This window comes from Podarcis vaucheri (genome assembly GCF_965113315.1).
Source record: "Podarcis vaucheri genome assembly, chromosome: 13".
NCBI lineage: Eukaryota > Metazoa > Chordata > Lepidosauria > Squamata > Lacertidae > Podarcis > Podarcis vaucheri.
Genome location: NC_138751.1, coordinates 28,099,628 through 28,117,471, shown reverse-complemented (window position 1 = coordinate 28,117,471; position 17,844 = coordinate 28,099,628). Strand labels below are relative to the sequence as shown.

At 45.0% G+C, this 17,844-nt stretch overlaps 3 protein-coding genes across 4 annotated transcripts in view; 1 reads left to right on the top strand and 2 right to left on the bottom strand.

Annotated features, from left to right (window-relative positions):
* Positions 1-518: 518 nt before the first annotated feature.
* On the bottom strand, positions 519-7,163 carry LOC309517218 (uncharacterized protein). Its single transcript, XM_082196353.1, has 3 exons — positions 7,093-7,163; positions 3,868-4,613; positions 519-1,291 (listed from the first exon to the last, which is right to left on the bottom strand). The coding sequence occupies exons 2-3, from the start codon at positions 4,468-4,470 to the stop codon at positions 581-583; spliced, it is 1,314 nt and encodes a 437-aa protein (XP_082052479.1). The 5' UTR covers positions 4,471-4,613; positions 7,093-7,163; the 3' UTR covers positions 519-580.
* A 3,782-nt stretch (positions 7,164-10,945) lies between these two features.
* Positions 10,946-14,281, top strand: LOC309516813 (olfactory receptor 6N2-like). Of its 2 annotated transcripts, none has more exons than XM_082195726.1 (2): positions 10,946-10,992; positions 12,775-14,281. In XM_082195726.1, the coding sequence occupies exon 2, from the start codon at positions 12,787-12,789 to the stop codon at positions 13,744-13,746; it is 960 nt and encodes a 319-aa protein (XP_082051852.1). In that variant the 5' UTR covers positions 10,946-10,992; positions 12,775-12,786; the 3' UTR covers positions 13,747-14,281. The 2 variants fall into 2 exon arrangements, with proteins under 2 accessions (XP_082051852.1, XP_082051851.1); XM_082195725.1 differs by lacking the exon at positions 10,946-10,992 and adding an exon at positions 11,018-11,197.
* Positions 14,282-16,591: 2,310 nt separating this feature from the next.
* Positions 16,592-17,844, bottom strand: part of LOC309516610 (uncharacterized protein) — a 47,049-nt gene continuing 45,796 nt past the window's right edge. Inside the window, exon 20 of the mRNA XM_082195370.1 lies at positions 16,592-17,272. Coding sequence (XP_082051496.1) covers positions 17,096-17,272 — 177 coding nt within the window. The 3' untranslated portion in view covers positions 16,592-17,095. The remainder of the gene's footprint in view (positions 17,273-17,844) is intronic.

Genomic DNA, 17,844 nt, shown 5'->3' with positions numbered 1-17,844 from the left:
CCTAAAGAGGGCTAGATTCTAAGGAATCATTCGCCTTAAAAACTGTGATTTGGAGTGAGGAATTAAAGCAACTCCTCTCCTTCCTCCAGCTAGTTGTGTTTCAGTCACCATGGTGCTAAGGGGTCAGAGGAGATGGCTTAATCAGAGCCCTTCCCTAGAGCAGGAGGAAGGGGCAGTGTGTTTCAATACCTTCGTTAACTTGTCTGTTATTTTTTCACAGGGAAGCTGTTGTTGTTTGTTTGTACATCTGGGGGCAGATGTCTTGCTCTTGTGGGGAGGTAGTATTACGAGTTTTAGGGTGGGGGCGAAACAGGTTGTATGTGCACTTAACATTCATCTTTATGGCAGCAACATGTTAATTCAACTTGTGCAAATGGTATGAACTGTAATGATTTTTTAAAAACAGAAAAATGCAAAATATGGAATTTTAGGAATGAAGGGAAGGGGATCTGGCTTCATTAACCTGAGCTTTACTCAACGAGTGTAGATGGCGTACACACAAATGAAACGTGTGAGTGTAACCAAGGCAGTTATATTTACAAAATAAATGCAAAACACACTGAAATGCAAAGTCCAGATCTCAGCATTCAGTATTTCCTGCCAGGTAATGTGAGATCGCATTGCGCACCTCCTCGCCTCCCGACTCACTGCTGGTTTCGTAGGAATGGCAGTCCTCGTTATATGCTGCCAACAGTACGTGCTCAGAGATGTCCACACCTTCGGGAACGGCGTGCCCCTTGGTCTCACAAATATTGTGCAGCACGACACACGCGGTGACCACCGCCAAAACGTTCTCCTCTGCCACTGGCAGCCTCGCCGTGAGGCAACGCCACCTTGCCTTGAGCCTGCCAAAGGCCTGCTGGACCACGCTGTGGCAGTGGTTGAAAGTCCTATTGTAGATGGTCTTCCTCTGGTCCAAGGGGCCTCCATAGGGCTTCATGAGCCACTTCCGCATAGGGTAGGTGCTATGGGCGAGTATTAGAGGTGGGATCTCCACACCTTGCATGTTGATAGTTGGGTTCCCCGGGACAAAGGTGCCCTCCTCCATAGCCTGGCACAGCGCAGATTTGCGGAAGATCTGCACGTCGTCGTGTTTCTTCCCGCTCCATCCCACTTCGATGTTAGTAAAACGGCCGGTGTGGTCGGTTGTCCCTTGAAGCAGAATGGAACAGAAGTTCTTTGGCTTGTTGCACTCGTCTCCCGGACCCGTAGCAGCTATTATGGACAGATGCGTCAAGTCCATTGCGCCAACGCAGTGAGGGAATCCCATCTTCCTGAAACCATCCATGATCTGTAAGCGGCAACAAAGAAGTAGTAAATTTAAAAATGGTTGTTTTGTGGTTGTGCCAACAATTTCACCCCAAAAATGTCCACGCGGCACACCCACCACGTCCAAAAAAAGTCACAGTAATATGGCATAGTAGCAAGCTGTGTTCTTTTTTGTGCTGTGTAAGTATTTTTTACTAATTTTGCATTGCAAGTGCAAAACAGAAAAAACACTGTTCAGGAAACAGGTACATTCCATATAAACTACAATGCAAATATATGTGAGTTTCTGCCCCATGTTCCCAAATTATTCTGTCCCACTGCATCAATCCATGCAGTTTCAAACAATTCAGTCGTTTTGTATGGGAAATCTCTTCCACATAATATAAAACATGGCAACAGGATTTCAGCAAGTGGTATTCTGACACCGCAACTGTTATGTTTTCATGCTTATATTAGTTTTATTAATGCACATTGAAGTTTTATCTGTATAACTATATTATCTGTAAGCTGAATTGAGTCCCAGTCTGAGGAAAAGGTGGGATGATGATGATGATGATGATAGTAAGCTGCCCAGGGAAGATTGGATGAAAATGTCAAAGAAAGCAACATTTTGCTACACTGACTACTCCATAAGTGCCCACAGATACAATGGCAATTGCCGCTTACAGTTAAAGATAAAAGGTTGGACAGATGGCAAGAATAATATCAATTAGCATATGTTCTTACGCTATCGATCTTATTCTTGCCATCTGTCTAACTTTTTAGCTATAACTATAAACATACGTTTAAAGAAGATTGGAAAACGTTTATTGAATATATGGAAAATAATAGTGTACAGTGGTACCTCGGGTTAAGTACTTAATTCGTTCCGGAGGTCCGTTCTTAACCTGAAACTGTTCTTAACTTGAAGCACCACTTTAGCTAATGGCGCCTTCTGCTGCCGTCAGAGCATAATTTCTGTTCTCATCTCGAAGCAAAGTTCTTAACTCGATGTACTATTTCTGGGTTAGCACAGTCTGTAACCTGAAGCGTATGTGTCAGGGGTTCAGAGACAGAGGCACAGGTGAGGGAGGAGACGGAGAGCGACGAGGAAGAATCCCAGGGCAGTGAGGAAGAGGATGACAATGACTTGAGATCTTCCATGAGACTCTCAAGTGAATCGGAGGATTCTCAGGAGGGGGCGCCCCTAGTCAGGACAAGGGGGGTCACAGGGGGGACCTGCCAGGAGCAGGGAAGCAGCAGGGAAGCCCCGAGCGGGAGTGGGAGATCGGGGCCGGCTTCCCAGCAGGAACAAAGGGAAGAGAGGGGGGTTCCCAGTGTGACACACGGAGCGGAGCAGGAAAGAGACAGGGGAAGGAGATCGGGGGAGAACGTCCTGCCGGAAGAGGCGGAGAGTAGTACAGGGAGTAGTGTAAGTGTCAAAAGGAAGGTCAGGGGTAGCGAGCGCGCGCCAAGTTCAAATGTGGAGGCGCGCGGAAATGGAGAAAGCCCGGAGGAGGAGCCCAGCCCCAAAGCACGAAGGAGGGGGGAACAGGGATCTGAGGGATCCGCTTCAGGAGAGAGCAGGAGGGAAGGAACCCAGGGGGGAAGAAAGACCCTGCGGAAAAGGAAAGACAGGAAGAGGTGGTCTAGCACAAGCCTCTTAAGTTGGTGTAGGGGCGGGACTGATTCAGAGGGGACTTCAAATGTCTGACGTTAGAGACTAGGGGCTGCGCGCCTCGGTTGTGGAACCAATAATGAACTGCAATAAACATCCTTGTATATAAGAAGAGCTCGGCGTTGGTCTTTTGTGAGCTGAGACCTGAGGCAGCCGATGACAGTATGTAACCTGAAGCGTATGTAATCCGAGGTACCACTGTATAGCTGAAAACGCTGGCAGCGTTAAGATAAATTCAACAGTAAGTTTTGACGGATGCAATAAATAAGTTTTGATGGATGCAGTAATGGAATACTGATTGGTATAGTTTTTGTTAAAGTATGCAGGGATTTAAGATATGTAAAATGAAGCGTGGAAAGAGAAAAAGGGAAGTCGTTGATATCTTAAGGATGTAAAATGAGTACAGTGGTGCCCCACAAGACGAATGCCTCGCAAGACGAAAAACTCGCTAGACGAAAGGGTTTTGCGGTTTTTGAGCTGCTTCACAAGACAAATTTCCCTATGGGCTTGCTTCGCAAGACTAAAACGTCTTGCGTTTTTTGCAAGTTTGTTTCCTTTATCTTAACACCGTTAATACAGTTGCGACTTGACTTCGAGGAGCAACTCATAGAACGCGGTGTGGTAGCCTTTTTTGAGGTTTTTGGTGATTTTTGAAGCTTTTCCAAAACTTTTCCGACACCGTGCTTCGCAAGACGAAAAATTCGCTAGACGAAAAAACTCGCGGAACCAATTAATTTCGTCTTGCGAGGCACCACTGTATTTGAAATTGTAAAACAGAAAAATTATCTATCTATCTATCTATAGCTATTTTTCCTTTGCAATGTGCAACTCAACACACTCACACACCCTCCAGAAAATGCAGCAGTGTGGCACAGCAGTGTTAGTTTGAACCTGTGAAACTGCAGCAACTTTTTAAAAAACACATTTTAAAAAATCTTTACCTTCCAGTAGTCGCCCAAATAGATTGTCTTCTGGACGAGCAGGTGCTTGATGGCAAAGCACACCTCCAGAACGATCTCTCCCACCGTCGACCTCCCGACTCCAAACTGAGCGGCAACTTCGCGGTAGCACTTCAGATTAGAAAGCCACCACACGGCGATAGCGACCCGCTTCTCGACGGGGATGGCTTCCCGCATGATAGTTCTCTGCCTCTGGAGCTGGGGTCGGAGGACGTCCGCAATTTCGAAGAGGGTCCCTCTGCTCATCTGGAAGCTCTCGATCCACGTTTCGTCGTCCCAGGTCCCCAGCATGGAACGCTCCCACCAATGTTGCTTGGTGGGGCAGACCCACCAGCGCCGCAATTTCGGCCCGCTTTCCAACAAGGTGACGATAGGAACCATATGTCTGCAGCTCCTCCTCCTCTGAATGATGCGCCTAGTCCTCAAGATGTGGTTCTGAATCGCTCGCCCTATCAGCACTCTCCTCCTCTGCCGCCTTCTGATACTCATAAGATAGGCGTTGCATCGGCTGATGGCTGAGTGGAGCACCGCAACCAACACCTCAAGGTGTAACTTCAGCAGCTGGAGCAACACATGAGTTTCCATGCTGCGCAAGGAGTGGAAGGGTGTTGGAAGTCACAGGAGCAATGTTGAACGAAGGAGGTTTTTGAGCAGAGGTTGGGTGACCTTCTGTCATGGATGGTTCAGTTGAGATTCCTGCATTGCAGCGGGTTAAAACAGGGGTGGATCTACACAAAGGGGAAAACCCCCCACAATATATGTCAGAAATTAAATCATTATAACAAAAAAAAAAGGGGGGGGAACCTCGCAATGGAAAATCGCTCTACAGCACCATCTAGTGTTGCATGTTTATAACGCATTCGTAGCAGTTTTTTTTACTAAAGTAGATGAGTCCTAGATGACCCAACTCTACAATTCTGTGAGTCTAAGAATTGCACACTTCTGCTGTAAAACAAATTATGTGGGCAATGGTATATCAAGGTGAAACCTGGCTACTTCTCATCCAACTTTGCCCACTGGTGTGGACAGCATATGGTAAAATGTTAGCAAAAACACATTATAAAGGAGCATATCGGTCTGTCTTAATGCTAAGCCACGGTTTGTTTCACAAACCACAAGTTGTCTCACAGATGATCAAACAAACCAGTTTGCTTCTCCAGTTTGCTTTATTTTCCAGCTACTCTTGCCCCATACCTTTGCTTTCTTAAAAATTTTTTATTCCTTGTTCACTTTTCTGAATTACAACCAAAAAACCCAAAACAAACATGCATCAAGTCATAATTAAAACAAGCCAAGATTTATAAGCCAACAAGCTGTGGCTTCGGATGATAGCTTGATGGCAATAAAGAAACCATAGTTAAGCCATAGGACATGGTTCACATTCAATGCCACACCATCATGTAATAAAACACAGTTCCACAAATTAAGGTTTAGTGTTATGTGTGAACCAGACTGACACCTTCTACACACTGATGACAAGGAGAATGAGGCCTTATGTAGCACTGTCTCCTCCAGATGTTGTTGGATTCCCTTAACCCCTGACCATTGGGCTGGGAGTGATGAGAACCGTAGCCTAGCAACATCAAGTTAGCTGCATTTGCAGAAGAGGCTTACAGTCTAATGCTTCCGGTGGACAATTCAGCATCCTTCCTGATTTGCTTTACCCTGCAGCTAACTATTTACTGTGCTTTCCTTTGGATTTACTTATGGGGCACTTACACAACAAAGAGCATTCATCCTGATTTACTCCTGGTGTGTTTACATGCCTTCCCATTCATCATTTGCTCACCCCACACTTCTCAGTGCATTACACTGTCAGTTCCCTAACTGCAGAAGATCCATTTTTATTCATTTTTAAGCGGGGTTTCTTGCACCAGGACAACAGTGTACCTAAATTTACACAGGAACCTCTCCTGTGACACACAGAGAGTCTGGAGGCACTTAAATACAGACACGGCCATCAACAGAGGAAATGGGAGCCAGCAAGTTGGTTATAAGAAGCAGGAAGAGGAAGATTGCGTGATTATTTCCGCTATGCCTACTTTTTGGCTCAGTTACAACATATAGAGTACAGGGGATGGAGCGATGATTCCAGAAGGAACAGGAAGCTGGAAACTTCCCCTTCCTATTTCTCCAGGAATGTGTCAAGGCAGGCTACAATCTCCCTCAGCGCTGGCAGGACCTTAGGCTGTTTAAAGAGCTGCCAGGGGGGAAGGTGAGGAATTGATCCTGTCCCCAGAGAGGGACTCCTCAACCCCTGCTGTCTTGTGATCAAGAAGCAATACCAAGTTCCAGTACTGGGTTTGTGTGCATGGGCGTAGTTGGGGGTGGGTGGGGGTCAGCGGCTCCCAGCCTAAATCAAGTAAATAAATAAAAGTGCTTAACTGACCAATTGCATCGCAAATAGCTTGGTTCCGCCCCCCGCCCGACATAAACCCTGCCCACCCCCCCTTAAATAAATCCTGGCTACGCCCATGGTTTTTTTTTATTTGTGTGTGTGTGTGTGTGTGTGTGTGTGTATGGGAAAATAAGAAAAATACCAAAACACAGGATTTTGGCTCTTTGGACCAGCGCTACCCCGGCGCCCTTTTCTGCTGCTGCGCGGCAACTTTCTTCCCAGTTCAGTGGCAACCGCGGCTTGACCTTCCCACTCTCCTCCATCATAATAAATTGGAAGGGAGGCGGGAGAAAGAGAGATCGAGATCAGACCCCCCCTCCCCACACTCACTGTTAGGCTTGGAGGGAGGGAGGCAGCTGCCTGACCCCCCACACTCCCCCCTCCAAATCTACACTGCTCTTCCGCCTGCGTCTGCCATCGCTGTTGCTGATCCAACGAGGGAGCATTTGCACACGCAAACGCTTGCAAAAGTTATTTCTTTTTTAATGCATTGGGTAAGGATCGCTTCAAGGATCCGGCACGCCCCCTCTCCGCTTCTCTCATCCCCCAATATCGGGATCCATTTCTCTTTTGGACAGCAGGCACCCCTTTACCCCGCCCCAGCTCGAAAAACGGGATGGCGACAACCCAAAAAAACAACCCCAGACAGAAGCATCGCAGCGGATGCCGCTCAACGCCCCAGACTGCCGCGGCGAAGGGCGGGTCTTCCGGAGGACCTTTGAAATTTGGGCTCTTCTCTAACCAAGGCTCGCCTTCGCCTAATCCCGCCGAAGGATTCGCGGGTTCCAGGAAATCCCCCCTTTCCTTACCTGCGTTCCGAGGGAAGTGCGCAAGCGCGATCCCTCCTCCTTCTCCCGAAAGGCGCCGCTTTGCGATCTGCGTGCTTTGCTCAATGAGGGCGTGGGGTGGGGATTCCTCCCCATGCTCCCTTGCTTAGGGTCGCTGCCGGGGTTCCTTTTTCTTTTTCGGTCACTCTCGTACCCTAATTGGATTGTGATCTTCTGAACCGCTTGCCTAGCTAATCTCATCAAGAGATGTAAACATGATCTAGGCCAGCGATTTGTTATTTTTTACTTTTGCAGTGCAGATTCCTGGCTTTTCTGAACCAAGCCTTCTTCAAATGGCGAAGCAAAGTGAAAACTCACAGAAGGTCTTTAGTGGGGACAGGGCACCCTGGTCCACCTAGGCGGGTAGCCTACCTGGTGTTTTCTTTACCTTGCTTCACCATTTACTTGTCTGTTAGGTTGCTTCAGGTGAGCAGAAAACAACAGAAATATTTAGGAAAGTCAACTTTCGGTTTATTTCCCCCATTTTTATTTTAATTAAGAGATTCCACACAAGTATGTACAAATAGAGAGACAGGTTTTGGAGCATCAAACAGCGTTTCAGACAAGTTTCCTGTGGAATGCAACAAAATACCAAATCACTTAAACCCTGTTTTTATTACAGTGACTAACAAGAGATATTAAATTATAAATATAAAATGTTTTTATTGATTGGATTATATTTATTATTACAAATAATAAATCAATGTATCTGTTTTGTTAGCTGCTATGATAAATACAGCACTGAGAATATCTGAAAATCATTTGAAAACACACACACACACACACACACACAACAACACCTATGCTGCCACGACAGCCAGTTAGTGGCAAAAAAAAAAGGCCAAAGAAGAAAGTTTGCTTGCTGGTGACAGGAAAGCAGACTAGGGCCAACATAGTCTCCAAACACAAAGAACAACACCTACTGAAATATACTCAAGAGTCGAGAGTGGATTTCATGCTCTTTATTCAGCTCATAGTGGTGAGGAGGAAAATGAAAGTCCCCCCAATATGCTGATGACACTCAGCTCTATCTGCTGATGGATGGCCACACCGACTCGGCCCCGAACACACTGCCCAGATGCTTGGAAGCTGTGGCTGGATGGTTTCGTGGGAGCCGATTGAAACTAAATCCTTCGAAGACAGAGGTCCTATGGCTAGGTCGGGATGGCATGGGGATGAGGGACCAACTCCCTTCTCTTGCGGGGGCCCAATTAGTGCCATTGCCTTCCGTTAAGAGTTTGGGTGTAATCCTTGACGCCTCCCTTTCCATGGAGGCGCAAGTTACAGCAACAGCCAAGGCGACATTTTTCCACCTTCGCCGCATCAAGCAGTTGGTCCCTTACCTTTCCTGCCCCGACCTGGCCACAGTGATCCATGTGACGGTCATCTCCAGGCTTGACTACTGTAATTCGCTCTACGCGGGGCTGCCCTTGAAGCTGTCCCAGAAACTCCAGCGGGTACAGAATGCTGCAGCGAGGCTCCTCACGGGGTCTCTGCCATGGGAGCATATTCACCCAGTGCTTTTCACTGGCTCCCGGTGGAGTACAGGGTCAGATTTAAGGTGCTGCTTTTGACCTTTAAAGCCCTTCACGGCCTAGGACCCTCGTACCTACGGGACCGCCTCTCCTGGTATGCCCCACGGAGAGCCTCAAGGTCCATAAATAACAACACCCTAGTGGTCCCAGGCCCTAAGGAAGTTAGATTGGCTTCAACCAGAGCCAGGGCCTTTTCAACTCTGGCTCCGGCCTGGTGGAACGCTCTGCCTCATGAGACCAGGGCTCTGCAGGATCTGATTTCTTTCCGCAGGGCCTGTAAGACAGAGTTGTTCCGCCTGGCCTTTGGCTTGGAGCCAGTTTGATTCCCTCCCTCCCTCTCTTTTTTCTTTTCCTTCTCCGCCTGCAATGAGGCTTCATTTTAATATTTTAATGTTCCATTATTTTAATGTTGTATTCTATTTTTGTTTTTAAGTTGTAATCATTCATCTTGTTTTTATTATTGCTTGTAAGCCACTCTGAGCCCGGCCTTGCCTTGGCTGGGGAGGGCGGGGTATAAATAAAAATTATTATTATTATTATTATTATTATTATTATTATTATTATTTACACAATGGGCTGCACGTGATTGGCTAATTCCGGAATTCTCCTGTAGGCCAATCAGGTTGTGGATTCACTTCCATCTGGAGCTGGATTGGGTGGCTCCTGCAGACCAATCGTACTGCTGCATTGTTCTAGGACCAATCAGACTGCTGCATTCTGAATCCTATTGTTCTGGGACCAATCAGACTGCTGTATTTTGGATCCTATTGTTCTAGGACCAATCAGACTGCTGCATTTTGGATCCTATTCAACTCCGTACATAGCACCTACCCTCAAACTTGGCCCTCCAGATGTTTTGAGACTACAGTTCTAATCATCCCTGACCACTGGTCCTACTAGCTAGGGATCATGGGAGTTGTAGGGCAAAAACATCTGAAGGGCCGAGTTTGAGGAAGCCTGCCAAAGAAAAAAGCCTGTTGGACGAAAAAAAGTTTGCTTGCTGGTGAGAACAGAGAGAGGGAGAGAAAGAGAGAGAGAGAGAGAGAGAGAGAGAGAGAGAGAGAGAGCTCAACACCGATGCTGCCCCGACAGCCATTTAGTGGCCAAAGAAAAAGGCCTGTCAGAACAAAAAAGTTTGCTTTGTGGTGACAGGAAAGCTGACTAGGGCCAGTCTAGTCTCCCTTGGAAGGTAGTTCCACAATCTGCGAACAGCCACCAAGAAGGCCCTCTCTTATCTTCACCAAAAGGAGCGGTGAGTGGGATGGGACTGAGAGAAAGACTTCCCCGGAATATCTCAAAGCCGAGAAGAATCATACAGAGAGAGATGAACGCATGAACGCAATCTGTATAGAGCTTTGTAGGTCATAACCAAAGCTTTGAATGGCACCTGGAAATGGACTGGTAGCCAGTGGGGTTTTTGAAACAAGGTGTTTCTGTTCTCCTTTATGGTACTCAATTGAGCATCAAGTCCTAGCAGGAAACAGGACTGGTTAAAGGCATGGCAATGTGGGATGAGTTCAAGGCTGCTGGATTAGCTATATGATTCGGACTAGTTGGCCCTATGGGGGGGGGAACAGTTTCCTCTTCCCTCTTGGAGGCCCCAGGGTCTCTGATTATCAACATCAGGATATATTTTTGGATTACAGCAATGCTAGGCGAAAAGGCCAGGGAAGTATGGAGTCTTTGCTGTGGGTATTCAAGAGAAGTTTAGTTATGGAATATCCATCCACAATGCTTAGTAAGGTGGAAGCTTGAAGTTCTGAAAATTATAAAAATTATGTAGTGTGTGTTTGTTTGTTGAAGGAGGATCGCTTTTTTAAATTTTTTATTAGTTTTACAACATTTTTTAAACAATACAAACAAATAAAAAGACAAACAAACATGTATAATTTCATTACCTTTTTTTCATAACCCTCGTTTCTCGGACTCCCCCATACCTCCCCTTCCTGCATCCCAATTTCCAAAATTATTTCAGCAGCTTCTAAATAATTTTATCAAATATGTGTCCTCTTAGTTTTTTCTTCAGCTTAATCTTATGTCACTGTAATCCCTTTTTCTTTCTCAACACCTCAACATTTTAAGATTCATCAATTTTATAATAGTTCTTAAGGTAAACTTTAAATTTCTTCCAATCCTCTTCGACCGTCTCTTTCCTCTGATCACGGATTCTGCCAGTCATCTCAGCCAGTGTCATGTAGTCCATCACTTTCATCTGCCATTCTTCCAGGGTGGGAGGAGGATCGCTTTTTAACACCCAGACTTAAGTTGATACTGATCTACTTGTCAAACCATTGGAGAGTTACAGCGCCAGCTGTGGCTGTAGAGACCAATATGGGAGAGACTACAGGTGCACCATGGCATTTCTTTTCTCTGAACTCTTCAGCGCATTTACTCACAAATAAACTCAGTGGGAATTACCGTACTACTCCCTGATGGGTGTGTTGTGTGAATTGCAGCCCAGAGGCTCCTGTGGTGTGTGAAAAAGAGTCAGCCTAATGTTTGGTGCCTCCAGAGTTTTTGGATCCAATTTCTTGCAGTCAAAAATCCTCCAGGTATAGTTGGACTTTAGGAGACTTTAGGAGATATTTAAATTTATACTCAATAGGGTATGTTTATTTCCTGGGGAAACAGTTTTGTTCTGAAGAATAATAAAAAACAAGGGAGTAATAATAAACAAGGGATGGCCACAGGGGTCTTGGAAAGGTATAATATTTTCCCATTGTGGACGAGGGGATTGGTACACCTAAAGGATTGTCTCATTTCTCTACACGCCGAATCAAAGTCACTGCATTCTGCAGGAGATGTTATCCTGCAGCACTGTCTGATCTTTCTGCACAATATCAGAATTGAGCCTTTGCCATTGGAGCATCTACTCCTTGGAACATTAAACATTAAACATCAGAGAGGCAGCATCACTGTTGTTTTCTCGGCACCTGCCAAAGATGTTCTTCTTTCAACAACTCTTCTAAATTAAGGTATTTGTCAATGTTGGTATTTGTATTGGATGTAATTGGTATGTTACGTAAGTCCTGTTGCTGTTTTAAATTTTCAACTTACCTAATTATCTACCTATATATCCACACACACAATATTTTATATTTACATTATTTTATGTATGTTTTTGTAACATTGTAAATCACGTTGGGATGCAATTTATGGGTGAGACATTATTAGTATTATATCTTCTGAAAGCATTGAGGAAATAATTCATCAGGCCTCCAGTCTCTGCTTCTTAATCTGGAATGTTTGAGAACTGGCTGTGGTTTGTTAGAGGTGGAAAGAAAGACAAGCTGTATACACTCAGAGGCACTGTCATCACTCCCCAGATGCTGTAGAGTCCTGGCATTTAAAGCAGAGTAAACACACAGCTCCCTTTGAAGAAAATAGATGAACCCATTTCAGTCCCAGGTATCATGTGCAATTTCTACTTTCCTGTCTCTTGTGATTGGTAGGAGGTGGCCAGCTGCGCCCCATCCTATTCTTGTGCACTACGTTTGCCTTCAGTGACTGTGCCCATCACTTTCAGCAGGGAGGGAGCACAGCAGTGCACAGCCTTTATTAACCATCGCTTCTAATACTAGGACACTGGTGGCACTGCGGTCTAAACCACTGAGCTTCTTGGGCTTGCTGATAAGAAGGTCGGCGGTTCAAATCCCTGTGACGGGGTGAGCTCACGTTGCTCTGTCCCAGCTCCTGCCAACGTAGCGGTTCGAAAGCACGCCATTGCAAGTTGAAGTGTGGCGGGAAGGTAAACGGCGTTTCCATGCACTCTGGTTTCTGTCACAGTTGTTTAGTCCTGCTGGCCACATGACACGGAAAGCACCAAGTAAAAGAAATGTTCCTTTTCTCCTCCTATCCCCAACCCACTGTTCTTTCCAATCGTATCTGAGAATGGAAGTATGTGGTTTTATGTAATTGACACACAGATCCCCCCCAAAATTCTGGAATTTTTGTTAAAAAGATTGACCCGTACTATACTATTTGTGTGGTCATAATGATCCTTGCAAGCTTCGGGGAGTGGTATCTTTCAAGTTACAGGGAAATGCAGTGAAAGTCTGAGGCATACATGAACTCCATGACCTTCCATTTGCCAGCCTCCCGTCTTCATAGATTTTATTTCCTATTCTAGATTAGCCTACCTATGATGCAGGTCAAAGCTATGAATGGCACTTCAGTATCTGAGTTTGAGCTTGATGGGTTCCTCAACTTGGGCGACTACGGCATACTCCTCTTTGCCATCTTCTTGGTGACCTACCTGCTCATCCTCAGTGCCAATGCTCTCATCTTAAGCCTCATCTCTGCCACTCCTCGTCTTCACGTCCCCATGTATTTCTTCATTGCTGTCCTGGCCACCTTGGAGATATTCTATACCACCGTTACCATGCCCAGGGTGCTGGTGGACTTTCTGAGGAGCAAGAAGTCCATTTCCTTGAGCAGCTGTCTTCTGCAAATCTATTTCTTCCACAGCTTGGGTATCTCAGAGGCCTGCTTGCTTGCAGTGATGGCTTACGACCGGTTCTTAGCCATCTGTGCCCCGTTAACTTATATGACCAAGATGACGCCCAAACTTTGTGTTCAGCTCATGCTGGGATGCTGTGCGTGTGGTTTTGTGTGTCCTTTGCCGGAGATTGTTCTGACTTCCAGGTTGCCCTTCTGTGGGCCTAGTCATATAGATCATATATTCTGTGACTTCCCCCAGGTGATTAGTCTTGCTTGCACAGACATATCAACCAGCATTGTGTTGGATTTCTCCCTCCATGCCATTGTCATCCTGGGCCCCATCTTCCTCATCCTCCTCTCATACATGAAGATACTGAAAGTCATTGTTAAGATCAATAGCTCGGAGGGGCGCCAGAAGGCTTTTTCCACCTGTGCCTCCCACCTCATTGTGGTCCTTACTTTTTTTGGAACAACTGGCTTCATGTACATGCACTTGACATGGATGGGATCGGGGCGTTATGACAAGATCGTTGCAGTCATCTATGCCTTTATTATCCCTCTCTTCAACCCCATTATCTACTCTCTGAGAAACAAAGAAATCAGGGATGTGATCAGAAAGATTGTTAGCTTCCCTGCTTTGGCATGCACCAGCAACATGTGAGTTGGTTTATGAACTTCCTGGGACATCAGGAAGTCATTCCACGATCAAAAGTCCTGCTCACCCAGCGATTGTTGCTGTAATTACGGTTTTTGAAAAGAAAAGAAAAAAGATGAACGTCTAACAAAATTTATTTCCACAGTTTCACTTGTAAAGAAAAGGGAAATTGATTCAAATAAGAAGAAACAGAATTCAAACTTTCTTATCTCCCTTTGGAGTTTTGCATTTAATGTGTATGTAATATCTAGATTTACATATGCATACATTTGCGATCATCAGCATGTAATGTTGCACCTCAGCATGCATGATCCATGATTGTTAAGCTCTTAATACTCCATTGTACCAATTTAAATGTAGCAGCGTTCCTACATAGAAACATGGCATTCTATGACAGTGTATGCATTAGTAACTTAAACTGCAGTCTGGTTGTGGGGGTGTGTGTGCCTCAATGCAGCATTTCTTAAGGGAAGCATCAATATGCTATTAGTCAGAAGACAGTGTGCTGCTAGTACACTACACATAGTGTGTATACAAGAAGGGAGTTGTGAAATGGGACTTCACTGTGCTCTAAAGTGGTAATTTGTGCACACCCTAAATCTAGAAACTGACCTAGTGACTGCAACATCAAGCCTATATTTTACTTCTTTGTTTCTCCTCACTCCTCACCCCATGACTTGCTTTGTATGATATCTTGCTTGATGAAGAGTTCTGCAGCACTCCAAAGCCTGCAACTCTTTAGTGCCGTGTTGCTTGGCCCTAATAAAGGTATTGCCTGATGGAGGACGTTAAAGGAAAAGGTGCTGTTTTGTTTTTTAATCCTATGCACTCAAGAGCATATGCATATATATGCATGCTCACACCCTGGAGTTAGCAGATAAGAAATAAACACTAGATCAGGGGCTCCCAAACCATTTTGGGCCACAGCCCCCTTGGTTCCATAAACTCATCCCCAGTGCCTTCTAATCTATAAGAAGCATTATTCAGAATAGCAGTCTGCACCACCCACTAAGGAAGATAATAACACAATAAAATTCAAAACGGTAACAATTAATTTCAGTGGTAAAGATGAATGTATTGCCAAAGATGTTGTTCTTATTTCAAGCCATACCAATTATTGATAATGTTAAGTGTTTTAAAGAATGGCAGAAAGCATTGTCTCAATTTATCTGGCAGGGGGGAAAACCCAGAATTAAATATAAGTTACTAACAGAGACTAAAGAAAGAGGGGGATTCTCCCTGCCAGACCTGAAGATATATTTTGAAGCTGCAGCTTTCTGCTGGATAAAGGAATAGATTCAGTTAGACAATGTTGATGTGCTGGATCTGAAGGGATTTGACAATGCATTTGGTTGGCATGCATATCTACAGTACAACAAGATAAAGGCCCACAAAGGTTTTAAAAATCATGTAATTAAAAAATCTCTGTATAATGTTTGAATAAGATATAAAGATCTCTTAGAAAGGAAATGTGGCTTTCACCAATGGAAGCTAAGGCCCAGAAAAAACTAAATATGAAGACTAAATGGTTGAAATATGCTGATTTATTGTTGGAAGATAATGAAGGATTTAAATTGAGACCATTTGATCAAATTAAAGATAAACTGGATGGCTGGTTACAATATTACCAGATCAATGAGTTGTATATGTTTGATAAGAAAAATGGTTTTGCAACGGAAAAAAACAAATTGGAAACAGTGTTGTTAGATATGGATGTTAAAAATCCATCTAAAATGTATAATTTGCTGTTGGAGTGGCACACAAAGGATGAACAAGTCAAATCTGTTATGATGGATTGGGCAAGAGACGTGGGACACAATATAATGTTGGAAGATTGGGAAAGGTTGTGGAAGAAAGGGGTTAAGTTCACGGCATGTACGGTACTAAAACAAAATATTATGAAAATGATTTATAGGTGGTACTTAACCCTGGTAAAACTAGCAAAAAACGGCGTTCTGTGTGCCTCTGGTTCTGGTGTCCCGCCTGCCAGACATCCCGCCTGCCAGACATCTGGAAATTAGCCCTCCCCACAAAAACCGACACCAGAACCAGAGGCACACAGAACGCCGTCACCAATCAACCACACCAGACCCAAACCCAGACCCTCTCCACAGACATATTACAGACTCCATCCAGTAGCCAAACTATAGTGGCACCTCCGGATGCTGCACCCCCCTGCAATCCCTACACAGATCTGGCTGGCACAAGGCACAAAACCACAGCTCGCCCCTATACACGAAGCCAAGCCAGAGCACAACTAAATGCAGCACAGCCATCTTCTCAGAAAAACTCTTCACAAGCTCAAGAGGTCAAGACACAAAAGCTTTAGCAACTAATCTACACTTAATGACCCACCCAGTGGTATTCAAAATATCACTCATGAAATCACTCAAGATATCCCTCAAGTAATTAAGGAACAAAAGAAGAAGAGGCACACTAATCTAGGAACTTCCTCTCTGCCCAGAACGTTGGAGGCTATACACCACACCCCTCAACAGTATTTATAGGAACTCAAACACCAGATTCTGCTCTGTTCCAGTAACAAGAAGCCGAAAGCACCAGCCTGAAGATGACGAGTGAGACCTCGTCGAAACGTCGCCCAGACACCCCGACTCTTACACGGGAAGACACCCGAAGACACCAAAACCTGCATATATATATATATATATATATATATATATATATATATATATACATATAGAGTCAGTGATTTTCCTTGTTAACCTGCTCCTTGGAGGGCTGCTACCAAAAACTCAGCTACCCCCGCCGTTACCCTTTGGTCAACGTCGGATTTGAGGAAGTCACTTAACAATGGAAATTAAAATAAGAAAGAATATGTGTCCCCCCCCCCTTTTTAGTATTGTAATGTGTTTTGTGTGTTTCATATGTTATATTTGTCATAAATGTGGAAAACTAATAAAATTTTGGGGAAATTCCCCCCACACATTTGTTCAAAATCCAATAGTCATTGACACCTCCAGGGCCACCCCCACTTGTCTCTTAGCACCCACTGTGTAATCCCTTCACCACAACCCGGGGTGGCTCACTGCCCACTTTGAGAACCATGGCACAGAGCTTTCCAAACCATGTGTCGTGACACATTTGTGTGTCGGCTGCAGTGTGTAGGTATGTCATGTGAATGCTTCCCTCGCTAACCTCTGGTTTGCTAGTAGAACTAAATTACTGTGTCATTAAATGATGCATGTCTAAAAAGTGTGTCACCAACATGAAAAGTTTGGAAAGCTCTGCCATGGCAATAGATTATCCCCTCTTTCCTAGGCAGAAGCCAAGTAGCTCAACACTATAGTTGTTCCTAGGTTGCCACTAGGGCAGTTAAGGAGACAATTGCTCCTTTTCACAGCTTCAGCTTCCTCTCTGCAATGGTGCTGAAGATCTGTGGAGTCAAGGGCATGTAACATTCTTCAGAGTCATCGAGGAAGAAGAGGGGGTCACTGATAACAGCAGGGTCAAATCCTTCCTTTACCAACTGGCTTTTGATCTGCTTGAAAGTGCCCGTGATCTCCAGGGTGTCCTGCATGGGAAAGAGCAGTGCAGTGAGTAGAGAACAACCAACGACACCCCACTCCAAGACATTCCTAGAGCAGGCCAAGGGAGTCAGTGTTTTGAGCAGTGGCAGGACAGATGTACCAGAACAGGCTCTGAGCTCTGCTAGGGGAGCTGGCATCCTAAGCATCTCATTAGAGATAACGAGAGTGGATTTCACTCTGTTCATTTACACCCGTTGCTGAAGGCCAAACAACATGGATCTATGACTCAGGGCTCATCCAGACTTCCTTTTGTGCTGTCTGTCTTTGAGTGTTGTTGTTTTTATCCTGGCACTTTCCCTGGGAAAGCTTGGAGGAAATGACAATCGGGGCTTCCAAGCATAGGAGCCAACTCCTAGGGGCCAACGTCCTTCCCTCTCATACAATACCTGCCCCCCATTTTATTCAAATTAGCACTCCTGTTTCCATGGATTAATGTTTGCTCTGATTCAGCGGTAAAATACAGGTTTTCCCGGGGGGGGGGAGGGAGCCCCCAGAGAAAATAAACAAATAAACAAAGAACTTATTGGACACAGAGTTTTAAAGCACAGACCTGTAC